Raw genomic sequence first — 18183 nt, 5'->3', positions numbered from 1 at the left:
GTCGAGTGAGGCTATGTCATCTAAGCCTGTTACGGCCTAGTCTAGCCGTGCACGCTCCACCATGCGGACCCTGCGCTAATCTCTCGGGCGGGATAATCTTCTCTTCACGTGTGTCAGGGTCTTTCACGTGACCCTAGTGGATTTCCCGGCCGACAAGCTTTTTCTCGTCTCGATACATACCGTCGCAGATGATTGATGATGCTGGGTTTTTTTTGATTGCGAATAATTTGTAAAGGACCGGGGAATTTTCACCCCGACTTGAGGATCCTTCCCTCCTCTCCCTCCTTCTATCTTACCAATTTAATTGGCTACAGCCCTGCCCAGTGTCGGCGGCCGGCCCAGGAACATCCCGCGCCGCCGCCAGCTCAGCCAAGTCTAAATGGCAGATACCGAGACGCATGTGCGTAGCGTGATGGGACAGCGGCAGAGAGCCCTGAACTTCTGAAGAAAGAAATGATTCAATATTTTCTAAATATCCCACGTACTTATATATATTGCGTGACTCCCCTTTCTCACCATTATCATCATTTTCACCACACACACCCCAAGCTAGAGATATTCATTCACTCGCCTCAATTGCATCTTCGATCTTCTCCCTCGGTTACCTCGGATCACCAGTCTCAAAATGACTTCAAAAAACATTGTCGTTCTCGGCGCCTCCTTCGCGGGTCTCCCCATGACCCACTACCTCATCAAGCACCTCCCCGAAGAATACACCATCACGCTCGTCTCTCCATCCACCCATCTATACTGGAACATCGCCGCCCCCCGTGCCATTGTTGACCCTGAACTCCTCGGCAAGGGCAAGGATGATCTTTTCATCCCCATCCTCCCCGCATTTGAAAAATACCCCAGCGGGCGCTTCACCTTCGTTCAAGGAAAGGCCGTGTCCACAAGCCCAGAAACCAACACAGTCACCGTCCAAACCATTAACGAGTCTATGGACGTGAAGCAGGTGAACATTGAGTACCTGCATCTCATCGTTGCTACTGGTTCCTCCACCGCAGGTGGAGACTGGGCCTTCAAAGCCGCCGGCTCGGGAACAGATGTCGCCACCAGGGCTGCTCTTGGGAGTACAAGAGACAAGATTGCTGCAGCAAACCGTATCGTGATTTCTGGTGCCGGTGCAACGGGTTGTGAGCTCGCGGGAGAAATTGGGTCAAAATACCACAAGTCCGGAAAGCATGTTACCCTTCTCTCTTCCGCGTCCGGACTTCTCCCAGCAGCTCCCCCAAGTGTTGGAAAGGCCGCAGAAGGCCATCTTACAAAGATGGGGGTTGAGGTTAGAAACAACGTCAAAGTTACCTCCGAGACCAAGAAGGGCGATGTCACTGAATTGGTTCTGTCAACTGGAGAGACCATCGAGACTGATCTCCACATTGCCACATGGGGTCTCGTGCCTAACACTTCCTTCATGCCCAAAGACCTTCTTGATGGGTCCGGCTGGATTGTTACCGACAAATACCTCAAGACCCCCACACACTCCAACATTTGGGCTCTCGGCGATGTCACCCACTGGGGTAACCGTGGCATCGGTGCTGTCGCGGAGCATTATAAGTCCGTTTCTACTAATGTCCTAGCGGCAATTACTGGTAAGGATGAATCGTCCTTCAACGAGTATAAGCACAAAGATGACCTCGCCTTGATTGTTCCTCTTGGCCCATGGTTCGGAAGGGGTACGGGTATATTGTTTGGCTGGAAGGTATGGGGTGTATTTGCGTGGGCGTTGAAGGGGAGGACGTATATGATTAGCATGGCTAGGCCGATCGTGGAGGGTAAGTCTATTGGGATGACTAAGATTTAATGGTTATTTCTGGCTTTGGGCTTCAAACGTTTTTCTAATATTTCATTGTAAGATACCTATTAATGACTTAATTTTCGCTATGTAGCAGCTTAACGCCTTTCTTTTTTCATTGCTGTCTAAAATATCATGAGTGAGAATCCGTGATTAAGTGTACCGCCAATGACTGGCGATGCAACTATACTTCATGAGTCGATTAACATGGTATAGAGGCACCTGCATGTAAGACTATCGAATGTCAGTGACCGACGATTGTAAATACTTGCATTAAAACCAATCGACTAATGATGGCATTGCAGTGGAATATCGATGTAGTGAACAAATTAAATGAACAAGTTGGCAGCTTCCCAATATATTGCAAAGTCAAATCGATGGATTCTTCTCCTCTTCTCCTGCCGTGGCCAATTGTGAATACTCCCCATAGAGCGAACCTAAACTCGCAGTGTAGATATAAATACTTTATTGTATTTACATGCTGCACCACCCGGAAAAAATGAAGTTCATATACAGGTGGAGATAAGGAACTTATACGGGGATAAGGAATCTCCAGCGCTCGGGGGTGCTGAATTTCAAGAATTTTCAAGATGTTTCCTCGGTTACTCGGAGTGATAAATTTCAGGGATCACAATACTGCCGCACTCTTTAGCGTTGACGATTCCTGCCATAGTGCTCATAAGGATAACGATATAATTACTACCCCGCATTTGCTATCCCGCCTCCATCTCCATCTCCATCTCCATCTCCATCTCCATCTCCATCATCACTAGCACCATCAATCAATTGAAGAGTTCTTCTGTGCGTACTCTAAACCGTGCTCGGATAAACAATTGGATCTGTCTCGGGCTAACAAACTGCACATAGGCCCTCACATACCAAACATCATGGCATCCAAAGCTTGCTGCAGCATCCCCCCTGTCGTCACCTCGGATTACACCCCTAAGGGAACCTACTCTGAAATTGGTGGCTTGAAGACATGTAAGTCGCCACAGTTCTTGTAAACTTAAATATAGTATTGACAGGAATTGGACCACAGATGTGACCGGCGACAAGAATGCCAAAACCGCTGCTTTGGTAATCTTTGATATCTTCGGGTTCTACCCACAGACCCAGCAGGGTGCCGATATTATTGCGGCTGCCGGAAACCACCTTGTAAGTTCAAACTTTGATTTTTATTTTTTTATGTATCTTTCTCTCACTGCGATAATGGACTGAGGGTGATATGTAGGTTGTCATGCCCGACTACTTCTTCGGCTCACCTATGGATATCAAAGTTTTCCCCACAGACACCCCCGAGAAGCAGGCAAAGCTCGGGGCCTTCTTCGGTAATGAGGCAGATCTTAGCAAGGCCCAGGCAAACACCCTCAAGTTCGTGCCAGCACTTAAAGAAGAGTACAAATCGATAGAGGCTATGGCCGTCATCGGGTACTGCTGGGGTGGAAAGGTACGCCGCTCATTGCGCAGTACTAGCACTGGGACATCTTTCTAACGGGCTGGTAAAACTGCAGGTTACAGCTCTCCTTTCTGGGGAAAACACTCTTTTCAAAACATCCATCCAGATCCACCCGGCAATGGTCGACCCAGAGAACGCCAAGGCGATCACCATTCCCCACATGATTCTCGCATCAAAGGATGAACCTGCCGATGCGATTGCTGCGAGCGCAGAGAACTTGAAAAACAGCTCAAACGAAGCTGTCAAGACCAGATCTGTTGTCGATACATACCCCAAGATGTTCCACGGATGGATGGCGGCCAGAGCCAATCTGAGTGATCCCGAGAATGCCAGCGAGTATGAGAGAGGGTAAGTATAATCCTTTCTTTCCGGGAGCCAAGTACATGGGTAAATTATAGTTTTTCTGATACACATGGCGGTGCAGATACAAACAAATCGTCAACTACCTCCAAGACAACTTGACAACTGCGGCGTAATAAAAAATTCCCTGGATTCAATTTTAGATTTGGGAGACATGGGGAACTGACAAGGGCGTGTGATTCTGGCCTGGGCTGTAGTAATGATGTAGGCAAGCCTAAGGCACGGATTTAATCAGCACCTTGTATAGACCTGTGTCGGTCTATATACCTTAATAAAACCTGTGGGGAAGAAAGCATTCTTGGTGTTCGTAATATCGATAAGCTGTGGCGCTGTAGGCTGCACGTGGATTATAGAAGTGCTGATTTACCACGCACGGACAAAACAACACTACCGCCGCCGCTCGAAAAATTGGCTATCTCCGGCTAGGGATTATCGCTCGAGTGATTGGTTGAATGGCATCGATCTGCATCAGAAGTTTCCCACACAAGTAATTTTGATCTCTGGAAGCTAGCCAATTTTTCGAGTTATGGCGGTAATTAGAGCCACATTCCAGTCAATGTTTGTGTAACTGGTGGTGTGGGGTTCGTTGTCGAGTGATATCTCATGCTAGACTGCATCACAGAGTGTAACCTTCGACATCAACAGGACTCGCGAGAGAAAAACCGCGTGATGCTCTATGACTGATCCGTTGAAAGCGTCAGATCCAGATCGCTCCCGCCCGACCAAGGAAACAAAACACACCAATCCCAAGCCATGATCTTTTATCCCGGTCCCTTCCACGAGGCTGCATGCACTCGCCAGAATCGGCACCACAACAACAGACAGCCTCAACCCGGCAACCTCAGAATCCATCGCCCATTGGACGCATGAGCCAAGTCCACAATTTCCCCCAATTCGTGTCTCAAAACCCCGCAACACAACGATCGTTGCAGTTCATGCTTCCCAAAATAGTCTAGAGGGCTACTTTGTTACTTTTGCTAATTGGTGACATGTCCATCATCAAGGTGCCCTTTTTTTCTCGGCATTAAGCCGGCCGGTTGACTGATCACCCAGAGGTCTTTTTCAGCCGTGATGGCGAGGGATCGACGAGTGGAGGTAGCTCTGGGCTGTGGTTGGCTGGAGCCCTGAAGGTAGCCCCACCAAGTGCTTCTTGGCCTACAATGCGTTGCGGAACGGAGCCTTTTGCACCCGCGTTCTTGTCTGTTTCTACTCTAAGTACTCTAGGTAGTGTTTTTTTTGTGGCACGGATGCACAGCAAAGAGCTATTCTGGAGGGTCCGGAGTAAACAAACCACGAGTGACCAGGAATGAACATGCGTGAGCTAGAGAGAGGGAGAAATAGAAACGCTGCTACGGATTACTATTACTACATGTATTGATATGTACTCTTAATTTGACCGACTTACTGACTTACTGGGGGCGGGCATGTGGATAAAATAGAGTTGTTTTTTTTTTTTTTGCTACGATTATTAGAGTTCGGATGTCATGGTGGTGGCTGGGGCTGTGCAAAGATACTTACTTTATATTGTAACTCAGGGTTTGGGATTGGTGAATCCGGGGCGATGCCTGCTTGGCTGGAAGTGCTCTATTATTACCTTTGTGCAGCCCTATGCATGGCACCCCACCCCGCATCATCACGACGAGTGGGTAGGAGCTGTGGAGGAATCGGAGGTAGAGTAGAGTAGAGAGGTCATGCTCTCGATTGTGGTAGAGCAGAGTGGTCGTTTTCAAATCAGTCCATTATGAATTCAGTGAGCGCCATTGATGTCAGTGAACGAGCTGTGAGTGAGTGAACGAACTGGAGCTATCGGACGAGCTCGCTCTCTGCTTTTTTGAATAGGTAAGGGGGGAGTTGAGGTCGGGCAGCCAGTCGTTGAGCCCTGTCCTGGCCCTAGTTAGTAGTAGTGGGATATGCACTCTCTCTCTCTAGAGCCTAGGTAAGTGCGACTCTGCTCGAGTACCGTCTCTCTACCAGCTACCTACTCGAGAGTCTCGACAGATACTCTGCATGATAGGCGCAATATCAGAGCACTCTACTCGGGGCACTCTCTGGAGAAGGTAGCAAGTAGGCAAGCAGGCAAGCAGGCAAGCCCATGCATCCCCCAACCTCCACCACCACCACCACCGCCGTCCCCTGTCGTTGACCGACCTCCACCCCCGGCGCATGCACGTACTAAGCCGTAGGCTGTATGTCGGCCGCACCCTGACGGTTTTTTCTGACTCGCAGGAGTCAAGATAATCGACATCTCAGTCCAGCAGCCTGTCTTACTGTATCTGCACTTGCATTACCTTGTCTGGTAAGCATTCAGGCAGATCCACAGCCATTTGCATATGGTATAAGTTGAAGTGAAAGTCCCCCCCATCTGCAAACAATCCCACCACTATCTCTCGGGTCCACCGCATCCTGAACAGATACTTTCCAGCTTCTTCTTCTTCCCGAGCTTCATTTTCTCCCGTTTTTTCCCACAAAACACACAGCCAATTCCGCAAAAATGAAGTCCTTCATCGCAATCACCCTCCTCTCCCTCGCGGCGACCCTCTCCAGCGCCGCGCCCACCCCCGTCTGCAGCCCACAAAGCACCGCAACCGTCGTCAAAACCGTGACCGTCGACGGGCCCAGTCCCACGCCCGTCTCCGATGCGGCAACGCCCTTCGCAACACCCACCGGCCCGCCCGTCACCCCTCCACTCCCACTCCAAGGCTACCAGCTGCCCGTGATGCTCCCCAACGGCGTCACTGCGCTCGGCGCCTATCTGCAAGTCTCCGTTGAGGCCGCGCAGCCCGACACCACAATCTTCGAGACGAAGCAGATCGGCCCCGACACCTACATGGCGTTCGAGTTCAACTCGACTCACGCGGGCAAGAAGTGCCGCTTCCACTTTGCCTTCTCCGCCGGCGACGGCACGAACGGGTACGGGTCGCAGGATGTATATGCGCTCATCAGCGGCGAGGTCACGGATAAGACTACGTACAATAACAAACCGGTCTCGGGTGCTACGAGGATTGCGAGTTTTCTGCCGGGGCCGAAGGATGACCAGCAGGAGAGGCTGCAGTTGGGCGATGCTTCGAATGGGGACTCGCTGCTGCTCACGGCGGAGAAGACGGATTTTGATTGTCCTACCAAGCCTACCGGGTATGAGGTTAGGGGCGCGGGCACGATCAAGAGCAGCGCAAACTGGAGCTGGAATCACGGGCTCATCATCGAGGTCTTGGATGAGTCGAAGCCGTGGGCTGATGGCGAGAAGTGGTAGAGGGGGTTTGTTTAATTGGTGACTTCTCGTGTAGCATAGGGTCATGATTTCCTTTTTTCTACTTCGCTTCGTTGTGTTGGATATGTTTGGTTATGGTTTAGTTTTAGATCTGTTGGCGTTTGGCATATTTTCATTCCTTTTGGTTCTCTTTTTTTTTATTTGTTTATTCATGGCTTGGGATTTAAATGAGCAGTAGGTTTATAGCTAATTTATACGATCTTTTAATGACTACGCGGTATCAATTGAGGTTCATTTTGTGACTTTTTCTTCGTGTGTGTAGTAGAGATGCGTGTAGTTGGGGGTGCTATTGGAAGGGTACATACATACCGAAAGTAGTGCATCCAAATATTTTATTGTTTTGATAACTGTGCAAATGGAATGAAATACGCCCCAGACACTCAATAAAGACGCTATATGTCTGTAGTTGTACTTACATGGTCACGCATTATGTGTGTTGGTGTAATTGAAAAGCAGGTAACCAATATGTCGTAAGTATCAAGTGCTAAGTAGATAATATAAGATAATTAAATACTTAAAATACATAGTCCGTCCCCATACTTTCCACCTTAAACTCGACTCGCAGTTATGCTGCACTCCATACCAAAAACCGCAACTCATTCATTGCCACCCAAAAAACTAAAAGGAAACCTAATAATCCCCAAAATAAATAAGTTCTGACAGGAGGTTCGACACCCCCGAACCCTAGCCTTAATACATATAACTAATTATAGATAAATGATCGTTCAACGACCAAATGCGTTGTTCAGAGGTGCTGGGACTGATGGTCCCTCCGGAGTGACATAAGCCTATCGATTAAAAAGGAGTTAGTAAACCGCGGCGCTCTGGGGAGTAAAATGGTAGTTAATGAGTTTAAGCTTACCCTTGTCATGCCACCATCAACAATCATCTCCTGGCCGATGACGAAGCTGCTCTCATCGCTTGCCAAAAGACAACCATCTGCGCCTGTTCAATGGCCTCCCCGAATCTTCCGGTGGGGAAATGGATTTCACGGCGGTGGCGCTTTGCTTGATCGTCGCCCAAGAAATTCTGGAGGACTGTTGTGGTTTTAGTGTTGCGCTTGTGAAGGTGAGGAATTAACTAGCCCATAGATTGTAACTTACGTGGAGTATTTAGGGGAGCTGGGCACAATGAGTTGAAGCGGAAACCTGTTTAATAGATGTTAGTAGATATCAGAGTGCACTTGGTGGAACTCAATGCAAACCTTCTCTAGCATGCACCATGGCCAATTCTCTCGTCATTGCCAAAACTGCGCCCTTAGAAGCGGTATATGCCACCTGTGCAGTAGCGCTGCCGACGAGAGCAACAACAGAGGCGGTGTTGATGACCGATGCCTTTTTCTTGTTGTGCTTGCGGAATGACAGAACGGCATGTTTGCAACCGTACCAAACGCCTTTAACCTAGATTTCTAATGAGAATTTCCATGTAGCAGAGAGAACTAGGGATCGAAGTACATTAATTTTCTGCGTCAGATCCCAGACATCCTCCGTACAACTGATAGCATCGCCATCCTAAAATTAATATGTTAGAAATAAAAGCAGTCTAGAATTTGCTTTTTTTTTTAACAACTTATATAGGTAAACTTACATCCATGTGCATGATACCAGCGTTATTGAATATAACATCAACCCCACCCCAACTATCTAACGCTGCCACCAGATTCTCGACCTCAGGCTCTACTGAAACGTCGGCTTGCTATTTTCCTGCGTTAGATTTCTCAGTGAAAGAAGATTGGGAGCATCACACATATATACGTACATGGGACTCGATTCTAGCTCCGGGGACAAGCTTTTTTGCCTTGGCGAGTGCAATCTCCAATTGACCCGTATTGACATCTGACATCATGACAGAGGCACCGTTCTGGGCGAACAGAATTGCTGTTTCGAGGCCGATACCGCTGTTCACAAACGCCAGTCAGACTTCAAGATATGCTGCATAATTGGTAGGGCATATCATACCCAGCGGCTCCAGTAACAATACAGTTCTTTCCATCGAGTCTTCCCATTGTGAATATGGTATGATATCAGTTTTAAATATGGCAACGTTGTCTGATAGAACAGGGAGAATGGGAGAGAGACCTTTATATGAGTGGGGTTTAACTCGTAACGTTCCGGACATCTAAGCTATGCCTTTCTTGATATCTTCTACCTCACTTTAGAAGCGGGGCATCTACTCTATTTTTGTGGCGCTTATCTGTCTAGCTATCTGGGTTAACGTTACTGAAGCGGGGAATTTTTTGGCTTGGCTGTAGCTACGAGGTTTTGGACGCTATCTACAGGTAGTACAATGATTGACTGATAAGCCGCTGACAATACAGGGGTCACGCACAGTGAGAAGTCGTCCTCTGAGCTAAGATACTTGGATACATAGTGCAGCAAGTATACGTAGGTACATATAGTTGTATGTATCCTTGGTCCTCCAAAATCAACTCCCCACTCTAAGATCCGTAACCTCCTCACTACAAGTCTGTTGGAGAAAGCGCCTATTTATAACAAAGCTGCATACAGTTTTAAAAAGGACACCTGCAACGCCATGGCAGAAGTATATACTCTCGAGACGATCACTGCAGAGCTGGCTGGTGATGATAAAGTGAAGCTCGCTGGAGTAGATGTGGATGGGCAGCTGCGCGGTAAGTACATGTGAGCCCGAAGTACGAGCGCTTGGTACCAAACTAATATTTTGGGCTTATAGGGAAGCTTATATCCAAAAAGAAGTTTTTATCAGTTGTAGAATCTGGTTTCGGGTTTTGCTCTGTAATCTTCGGATGGGACATGCATGACAAAACATACTTTCGCGAACTTCTCATATCCAACGCCCAGAACGGATACCGTGATCTTTTAGCGAAGATAGACCTCCAAAGCTTCAGAAGAATACCCTGGGAAGATGCTGGGGGGATCATACGAGCGGCTCACACGGCGTACCATTCTTTTTGGTTACTTTTCATGACCCTGTCTCAGAGCAACCAGTACCACCTTGCCCAAGAGGGCTATTAGGGACTGTTGTGAGTAGAGTGGGAGAGAGGGGGTGGAAAGCCATGGCTGGAGGTTTGTCTTTTATCTTTAGATAAATTAGTGGAAAACTCTAACACTAAACGTCCTTGAAGCCGAATACGAATTTTTCAATTTTCAGGAAACTTCAAAAAGCGTAAAGGCAGGAAGCGGGATAGATCTAGAGCACCTGACACCAGGAATGTTTGGTTATTCTCTCACCAGACCAGTTCAAAACCAGGAGTTTTATTATAGAATTTTTGATACATGTAAGTTTTCTAATTTTCAAACCTGTACAGGGAAATACCTAACTAGGCTTAGCCTAGATATGGAAAAATCAAAAAGTAACATTGTGTCTAGGCAAGAAATTCAATGTCCCAATAGAGGGTTGGCATACAGAGTCAGGGCCTGGAGTTTACGAAGCTGCTTTGGAGTTTGGGGAGGTCTCTCTGATGGCTGATCGAGCCAGTTTATTCAAGTGAGCCAATACTTCCCATGTATAAAAACCTGGCGAACTCAACCTTTCCAATTAGATATGTTGTCAAAGCGTTGGGGTCGAAATATGGAATAATGCCATGTTTCATGGCAAAACCAAAAGAAGGATTGCCTGGAAATTCGGGACATATGCACAGTAAGTATTCTCTTAGTTAGCTGATTATTTACATATTCCATGCGCCATTCAAACATGCCACGAAGTTCACGACTAATTGTATTCCGACTTCTAGTATCCCTGGTCGATTCGGAGGGCAAGAATCTTTTTGCTCGGTCTGAGCCCGACACAAACCCTCCATATTCGGATGTATTACACCTTTCCGACTTGGGGCGTCATTTTTTGGCGGGAATGTTGGAAGGTCTTCCATCTATAATGCCTATACTAGCGCCAACAGTAAACTCCTATAAACGCCTGGTTGAAAACTTCTGGGCACCTGTAACTGTGTCTTGGGGTCTTGAGCATCGTGCAGCTTCCATACGTCTCATAGCTCCGCCGACAGCCTCACCAAAATCCACTCGCTTCGAAATACGAACTCCTGGGGCGGATACAAACCCATTTTACGTTCTCGCTGCGATCCTTGCCACGGGCTTGCGCGGTATCGAGAAAAAGATCGAGCTCACAACCCCCCCTCTCGGAAAGGGCGATGAAACTGGGAGCGGGGAGCGATTGGCAAGGAATTTGATGGAGGGTGTTAGGAAGATGAAAGAAGAGGGAAGTGTAGCACGAGAGGTACTTGGAAATGATTTTGTGGAGCATTTTACAGGAACCAGAGAACATGAGTGGCGGCTTTGGGAAGAGGCGGTGACAGATTGGGAAGTTAAAAGATATGTCGAGACTGTTTGAAGCTTCATGAGAAGATCTAAGAGTTGTACCTATTACGAATAATCCATTATCTGTGTTTTGATCCTTTATGGCCGGCACGATTACAAGTATTTACTATCTAACTACCCCCCCCCCCCCCCCAGAAAGAAAAAAAAAAGAAAACCCCAGGCACCACAACCAGAACGATGAGAGCAGAATAAGTTCCCTAGCTCCGGGTGGCATTCTACATCTATAGTTTGATCGAGTATCGCGAGGTTTCAAATTGGCATGATCGATATATCATTACAGTCAAACATGATACGGTCATACTCCAGCGACACCCTGCGCCGATGTCTTCTAATAATTGAAATAATTGTCTACGTTTGGCTAGTGTTGCTAGGTACATGTAGGCGCCGGGTTCAAGATATTGGGTACATGCAGCATAATTATATAAGTATATCTGTCCCATGGGGTTGAATTTGTTATCCTTATAGATTTCCTACAACTATCCCAGGCGGAATATAATGAAATGGCATAGTACCGAAGAGATGAAAAAGAAACAAAGTATAACGCCAAAAGTGCAAACCCAAATTTACAGTATTAAACGAAACGCCCCCCACTAAACGCCAGGACCAGTCTATAAAATTTCTCCAGGAAATACACGAGAAGAAAATAGTGATCAACCGTAATGATGATCTAACCTAACCTAAGCGTACCCGCCGCAATCATCTAATTAAATCATATTTAGTTGCTGAGGCTTCGGCGTAGTTGGTGGTCTCGCTCCCGGCGTTGTTATTGTTTTTCGATAGCTTTCATAACTACTCCTGGTCTCGCTCCTATTGATCACACTTGGCCCGAATCTATCCTCAATTATAGCGCTGGTTGTGTCTCGAGGCTTCTCATCAAGGTTTTTTGATGGTACCATAGGTGGAAGACTTTCGCGAGAATAGTTGTTTCCCTTCTCGAGATCGTACGGCGGGATACCCGTGTATCCGTCCTCATGATACGCCGGCGAAGGTTGGTTCCATTTTGCAGGGGAAGTAAGATCTTTACTCTTCCACGCGGGAAAATTGAGATCCTTTTCTGACATCCCACCGTGAGGGATTGTGGCTGTTCCCAGCGAGGTTTGATTGAGTTGAGGATAGTCGTATGGAATCCGATCATCTCTTGCATACGCAGAATGGGGTTCCTCTGGAATTCCCCAGATAGAGTCGGTTGATTCTCGACGGGTATTAATCGAGTGAGATGCCGCACGAACTCGGCGGCGCTGCAGAGCTTTAATCACGCATAGGGCGGCAAAGCAGAGAAGAGCTACGAATATCAGGCCACAGATTACTCCTAAAATGATGAATATCATTTTTCGATTCAAAGATGATGTTTTGTTTGTTGAAAAGTTGACTGTGGGACTAGTGGGGACGAAGGGTCCAGTACGAAGTCTAACTGGGTCACGTTGGGCCAACCCGTGCCTGATACCGCCGGCGTTGATTGAAGCCGAAAAACAAGCTGTAGGGACCGTGTGGAGTAATAGTAGTAAAAGAGTAACCAAACGGGTGTGGAGGGTTAATGAACGGAAACGATATGGGGATGCCATTAATTCAAGGGAACGGTGGGATTTTATACTGAGTACCGAAATTGTGACGTCTGTTGATAATAATAGGGCATATACTGTGCTGTGCCTCTTTAGTACTGAGGATAGCTAACAGGAAAGGTAAGTTTAGAAATAATGCGTGGTGTTAATCTGCCAATATCTACTGCTTTTGAAACTGTCATGTTTTGCGAATCCTATCTCTTTTGAATCCCAAGAAAAACGGGAAGCTAGCTGAAATGACGCACCAGGAATGAAAGGAGTCTCGGTGGAAATGGAGGCGTTGCTTTAGAAAATACTTTTTAGAGTTACCTGTATAAACTACTGGAATTTTGTGTATTTGCATCAAGACTTTTATTTTCGATGATGTTCTCTGGATGAATTGTAGTTGACCGGTTCAGTATCCGGTAAGGCCAACCAAATCCGGTAGACATGGCGGCCGATACCTGTGCCACATGGTCCACATGGTCGATGAGCCTGGGGCTCAAGCAGGATCTTGTGGCTTTGTGCAACGGCTGATTACTATAGGGTACTACTCTAGATCTAATAATTACATGGCGTGCTTTATACCTGCGAGTAGAGTTTCTTACTTAAAATACCTATATAAACAAGAATGTCAAGTACCTACATAGCCATACCGATGTTTCAAGCTTTAGGTAATATTAGGAATATATACATGTGTATATGACCCAATATCTCTAATCATCAGCTGTCTACAGTACGTGTATAAGCTACAAGTGGTAGGTACTACATGTAGGTAAGTGCGTGCCTACACTATCGCAGCCACACATGAGGTCCGGCATAGAAGCGCAGACTGATTTTCCTTTGCCACGTGGACTTTCGTAGCCTAGAGTACGGACCTAGCCCATACATGTACCGCCAAGTACACGTATGTAAGCTTGCAAGCTGTACATACATCATGATACATGTAGTTAAGGCAAGGGCTTAGCCTTAAACACAGTTTCTCACTCGAACATCGCTGACGGACAGCTCTTTAGGTAAAATACTCTTAGCACTGCTACATGCCACTACTGTACTCTAGGTGTTTACGAGTATGAACCTACTCTAGAGTAGTAGATCCGAGACAATAGTGGTGTGAGACGTCCCGGTCGAGGCTTATGCGGCACGGCACCCGAAGCTTACAAGTTCCCGATACAGTTCCCCCATTCTGTTTGACTACATGATGTATTCTCCGAGCTTTAGCCAGTTCCAGCCAATAACAACCATTGTCAACCAACAGCTTCCTATCTCACATCACCGAGCCCTGACAGCTCTGTGGGGTATTCTGAGGGTTAGGGTTGATCATGTATCAGACCGCCGGAGACTGCAGGTGGTGGTGGTTGTCCTCGGCTCGGCCACGGGGAAGGCTACTGTCGGCTCCTGCCAACCTTTCCCTCCGCCCGCAATATTATTCACATGATTTGACTTCTCTCCTCCCTCTCTGCCCTTTCCCCGCATTCTACAATTATCATCAATCAATTGGTGTTTGTCTCCTGCCTCATATTTTAGATCATGTCCTTTTTGGCACGTTCCCTGTCAAGGTCTGCTGCCGTCCCTCGTGCGGTTTCTCGTCGTATTTCCCCCGCGCTCTGCCGTCAGATCTCAGTCCGCTCGTCGTCCACACCAGTGGCATACCAGAGGCCTATCACATCACCACGAACGTTCTCCACAATGTCCTCAAGACAGAGCACCGTTCACGGAATCGTGAACCAGAACGAAAAACCTGAGCCTGATCAGGTTCTCCAGGACATTGCTGATTATGTTCACAACTACGAGATTACTTCTCCTCTAGCTGTATGTGCACCCCTCTTCTCTAGTGGGCGTATTCCATCATTTCACCCGCTTCTAGGCATTTGTCTAGAATTTCTGATGCAATTGAGATATTATGGCTAGTTGGGGAAAGCTGTTCTAATAAAGTGGGGTAGTGGGAAACTGCCCGTCTGTGCCTTATCGATACCTTGGGATGCGGTCTGGAGGCATTGAAATTTCCTCAATGCACGGATCTTTTAGGGCCTGTTGTGGAAGGTATATCTTGTATTCCCCTCCCTCAATATCTCGAAACTAAAAAGGTTTACCAGACACCGTCGTTCCAAACGGTACCAAGGTTCCTGGAACTCCTTACCAGCTTGACCCAATCCGTGGAGCTTTCAACATTGGTACTGCCATTAGATGGCTCGACTACAACGACTGCTGGCTTGCCGCTGAGTGGGGTCATCCCTCTGATAACTTGGGTGGTATTCTTGCGGTAGCGGATTGGCTTGCCCGTACCAACAAGGCTAAGGGGCTTGCCGCACCTAAGATCAAGGATGTCCTTGAAGCCATGATAAAAGCACACGAAATCCAGGGATGCCTTGCCCTAGAAAACTCCTTCAACCGTGTTGGTCTTGACCACGTTGTTCTCGTCAAGGTCGCTACCACCGCGGTTGTGTCCAAGCTTCTTGGACTCAACCGCGACCAAACCATTGATGCTGTTTCACAGGCATGGGTTGATGGCCAGTCTCTCCGTACTTACCGCCATGTTCCTAACACAATGTCCCGGAAGTCATGGGCTGCCGGTGATGCTTGTTCTAGAGCTGTCAATCTTGCATTGATGGTTAAGAAGGGAATGGGAGGTATTCCATCTGTCCTTACCGCCAAAACATGGGGTTTCTACGACGTTCTTTTCAAGTCCGAGGGCTTCAAGTTTCAGCGTCCTTATGGTTCATACGTGATGGAGAACGTCCTCTTCAAGATCTCCTTCCCTGCCGAATTCCACTCTCAGACAGCTTGCGAAGCTGCCATGACTCTTCATAGTGAGCTCAAGCGCCTTGGAAAGACTACCGATGACATTGCCTCAGTCCGCATTCGGACTCAGGAGGCTGCGATCAGGATCATCGACAAGAAGGGACCTTTGAACAACTATGCTGATCGTGATCACTGCATCCAATACATGGTTGCTGTTCCTCTCATCTACGGCCGTCTCACTGCTCAGGATTACACCGACGAAGTTGCTTCGGATCCTAGAATCGATGAGCTGAGAGCCAAGATGGAGTGTATTGAGGACAAGAACTACTCTCTTGAGTACCATGCGCCGGACAAGAGGAGTATCGGAAACGCCATTCAGATTACCCTCAATGACGGAACTGTGTTGGACGAGGTTGCAGTCGAGTACCCTGTTGGACACAAGTTCAGACGTGCGGAAGGAATCCCATTACTATTGGAGAAGTTTGAGAGACACGTTTCTGGACACCTTGGAAAGGCGCAAACGGAAAATATTATGAAGGCGAGTGAGAAACTAGAGAGCGTCCAGGAGTTGGACGTAGATGAGTATGTCGATCTGTATGTCACAGAGAAATAAGTGTAGGATGGGATATTTCCTTGAAATTTAGCTATAGAATGAGAAATAATCATTCGGTTTGATGATACCTTCAACAAACACCGTTAAGAAAAGCACATATTATAGTGAGCTTAGTTACTATTCTGTGACAAAAATATTATCGGATACCCTTGGCGTGAACTTTGTTTGAGGGTCAAACTTACAACCCACGGCTTCCTCTCAGTCTTCGCGAATGTAGTGAGCGCGCAGAGGAAACATGGAGCATTTCTCTCGCCTTCGGCTAGGTCTTTTACTTTTATTGAACAGGTTTTATTTTGTAGGGTTATAATTGAGGGAACGTTGCATATTATTTTGTTAGGACTGTTAGTGCGGTCTTGTGGTGCAGTACTAATGCTTGGCAGATGGCGTTTTCAAAACCGGAACTCTAGTTTTAGTAGCATCAGTGGGTGCTAATTAAAGATATTATAGAGCACACCGTTATGCATTACCTTTGCTGGAATAATTGTGTAATTGAGTGCTCTAGAGTCTTTACTGAATAGCATAATATATGTAAATATCGACATTCCCCACTTCATTGAGCTAGAAGTGCATACATACATAGCTTCCCAAAACAATTGAAATAAACTAAGAATCGTAGAGGTAATAACAGACTCCCATTCACTCTATGCTTTTCATAGAGCGAAAAGCTTTAAGTATTTACCTATGCTCTCATCTCCGTCACCCACTCCAGCTGTTTCGATATATCATAAACTACATGTGTCTGCATTATTCTTTCCCCATGAACCTAATAATCACATTACTCTAAGCCGGCTCTTATTGATCCTCGAACTTTATTGCTAAAAGTCATTGATATCCGTAAAATCCAAGGCGCCGACGAATAGCCAAGAATAATATGCGGTTTAAAGCTCCTTTTCCTGTTTTCGTCTTAACCTTTCTCCTTCGGTGACAAAGGCGATAATAAACTTTTCAAGCATTCCCACCCCGGTTTTGATGCTATATGGGTCGTCTTCAGGAGGCACATGCAGAAATAACACTCTCCTTGAAGAGTGTTCGGCACACCGCAGCGAAGTGCGATATATATATTCACATAAGTAGCGACCAGCATTAGTCGACTCTTTAAATACGAGCTGTTTTTCGGGTGTCTCCTCTGGCTATACCCGTCGCTGTAAGTATCAAACTGCTTACCAGAGCTATGGGGTAAGAACATACCACTATCCCACAGGCATCCATCATTCCGATAATTCTTTCTATATCTAATTCCGTCTTATAAACCTGCCCTCCGTCCGTGTCCTCTATGGCGCGCTTCCCCGTGTCGCCAGTCTCGTTCTTCTTTTCCTTTTCTGAGTCCGCCTTTTTACCACCCGGGATCAGGCCATCAATATCACCCTTTACATATCCCTTTTCGTGGGCGACTGTCTCAATCTCATAGTCTCCGGGAACTGCGACACCGATGTGGAGAATGTAATCAAATTTCTTTTCCGCATGGAGCGATGGGATAAGGGTATCGATAGTTTCGTAGGCGACCCTGACAGGGGCGGGGTGTGGGATTATAGTAATGTCGTAGATATCGGTAGAAACAGAAGCTGAAGGAAGGAAAGAGGAGACTATTTGCCAGGAAGGGTTCTCGGTGAAGCTCCGGAACGGCTATGTATATCGGGCGTTAGCGATTTTATGAGACTAAAAGGAAGGCTGAAAACAAACCCCGAACCCGGTAAGATAAACTGTGATGGGTTTCTTTGATACATCAGAAGTGGTGTCTGGAATGATTGGAGGCATGCTTTAGTGGTTGAGTGTGTGGAGTATGGTTTTCAACCTTTTTGGCAGCTTTGCTAAGATGGGAGTGGGGATCGATGGAGACGATGTGCGCGTGGCGATGCCGGAGATGTGCCTAGGCACGGTACATAAAGCAATTTGCGTTCTTAAGAAGTTTGCTACATGTATGTACATGTATGCCATTACATGTATACGTCTAGCTCTGCCCACATATGTACCCTGCTATCATATCATAGAAGAGGGCGAGCTTCCTAATACATGTATGTAGCGCGTTTGTTTCTGCGGGGTAATGATACGATGTTAGTGCCTTTCTACTTTAAAATCTTTAAGGCTTCCAAATACCGGCAAG

The 18183-nt window shown here is 47.0% G+C and overlaps 7 protein-coding genes across 7 annotated transcripts; 4 read left to right on the top strand and 3 right to left on the bottom strand.

Annotated features, from left to right (window-relative positions):
- Positions 1-625: 625 nt before the first annotated feature.
- LAJ45_02461 (uncharacterized protein) lies at positions 626-3842 on the top strand (the record flags this gene model as incomplete). Its single annotated transcript, XM_046112052.1, has 8 exons — positions 626-1775; positions 2588-2596; positions 2663-2776; positions 2835-2950; positions 3027-3242; positions 3307-3599; positions 3676-3723; positions 3809-3842. 8 exons carry the CDS (start codon positions 626-628, stop codon positions 3840-3842), a joined length of 1980 nt encoding a protein of 659 aa, XP_045974952.1.
- A 2260-nt stretch (positions 3843-6102) lies between these two features.
- Positions 6103-6861, top strand: LAJ45_02460 (uncharacterized protein; the record flags this gene model as incomplete). The annotated part of the gene is made up of 1 exon (XM_046112051.1): positions 6103-6861. The coding sequence occupies one exon, from the start codon at positions 6103-6105 to the stop codon at positions 6859-6861; it is 759 nt and encodes a 252-aa protein (XP_045974951.1).
- A 743-nt stretch (positions 6862-7604) lies between these two features.
- Positions 7605-8884, bottom strand: LAJ45_02459 (uncharacterized protein; the record flags this gene model as incomplete). The annotated part of the gene is made up of 9 exons (XM_046112050.1): positions 7605-7667; positions 7742-7818; positions 7872-7916; positions 7983-8027; positions 8084-8279; positions 8334-8390; positions 8467-8574; positions 8638-8776; positions 8838-8884. The coding sequence occupies 9 exons, from the start codon at positions 8882-8884 to the stop codon at positions 7605-7607; spliced, it is 777 nt and encodes a 258-aa protein (XP_045974950.1).
- A 527-nt stretch (positions 8885-9411) lies between these two features.
- On the top strand, positions 9412-11202 carry LAJ45_02458 (uncharacterized protein; the record flags this gene model as incomplete). Its single annotated transcript, XM_046112049.1, has 7 exons — positions 9412-9508; positions 9571-9708; positions 9837-9923; positions 9983-10135; positions 10227-10344; positions 10400-10497; positions 10592-11202. 7 exons carry the CDS (start codon positions 9412-9414, stop codon positions 11200-11202), a joined length of 1302 nt encoding a protein of 433 aa, XP_045974949.1.
- Positions 11203-11893: 691 nt separating this feature from the next.
- Positions 11894-12517, bottom strand: LAJ45_02457 (uncharacterized protein; the record flags this gene model as incomplete). The annotated part of the gene is made up of 1 exon (XM_046112048.1): positions 11894-12517. The coding sequence occupies one exon, from the start codon at positions 12515-12517 to the stop codon at positions 11894-11896; it is 624 nt and encodes a 207-aa protein (XP_045974948.1).
- A 1740-nt stretch (positions 12518-14257) lies between these two features.
- On the top strand, positions 14258-16082 carry LAJ45_02456 (uncharacterized protein; the record flags this gene model as incomplete). Its single annotated transcript, XM_046112047.1, has 3 exons — positions 14258-14539; positions 14671-14770; positions 14824-16082. The coding sequence occupies 3 exons, from the start codon at positions 14258-14260 to the stop codon at positions 16080-16082; spliced, it is 1641 nt and encodes a 546-aa protein (XP_045974947.1).
- An 878-nt stretch (positions 16083-16960) lies between these two features.
- On the bottom strand, positions 16961-17837 carry LAJ45_02455 (uncharacterized protein; the record flags this gene model as incomplete). The annotated part of the gene is made up of 3 exons (XM_046112046.1): positions 16961-17212; positions 17271-17705; positions 17763-17837. The coding sequence occupies 3 exons, from the start codon at positions 17835-17837 to the stop codon at positions 16961-16963; spliced, it is 762 nt and encodes a 253-aa protein (XP_045974946.1).
- Positions 17838-18183: the final 346 nt, after the last annotated feature.

This window comes from Morchella importuna, assembly GCF_003444635.1.
Source record: "Morchella importuna strain M04M26 chromosome Unknown Morimp01GS004, whole genome shotgun sequence".
NCBI lineage: Eukaryota > Fungi > Ascomycota > Pezizomycetes > Pezizales > Morchellaceae > Morchella > Morchella importuna.
This window is presented reverse-complemented; position numbering and strand designations above follow the sequence as displayed.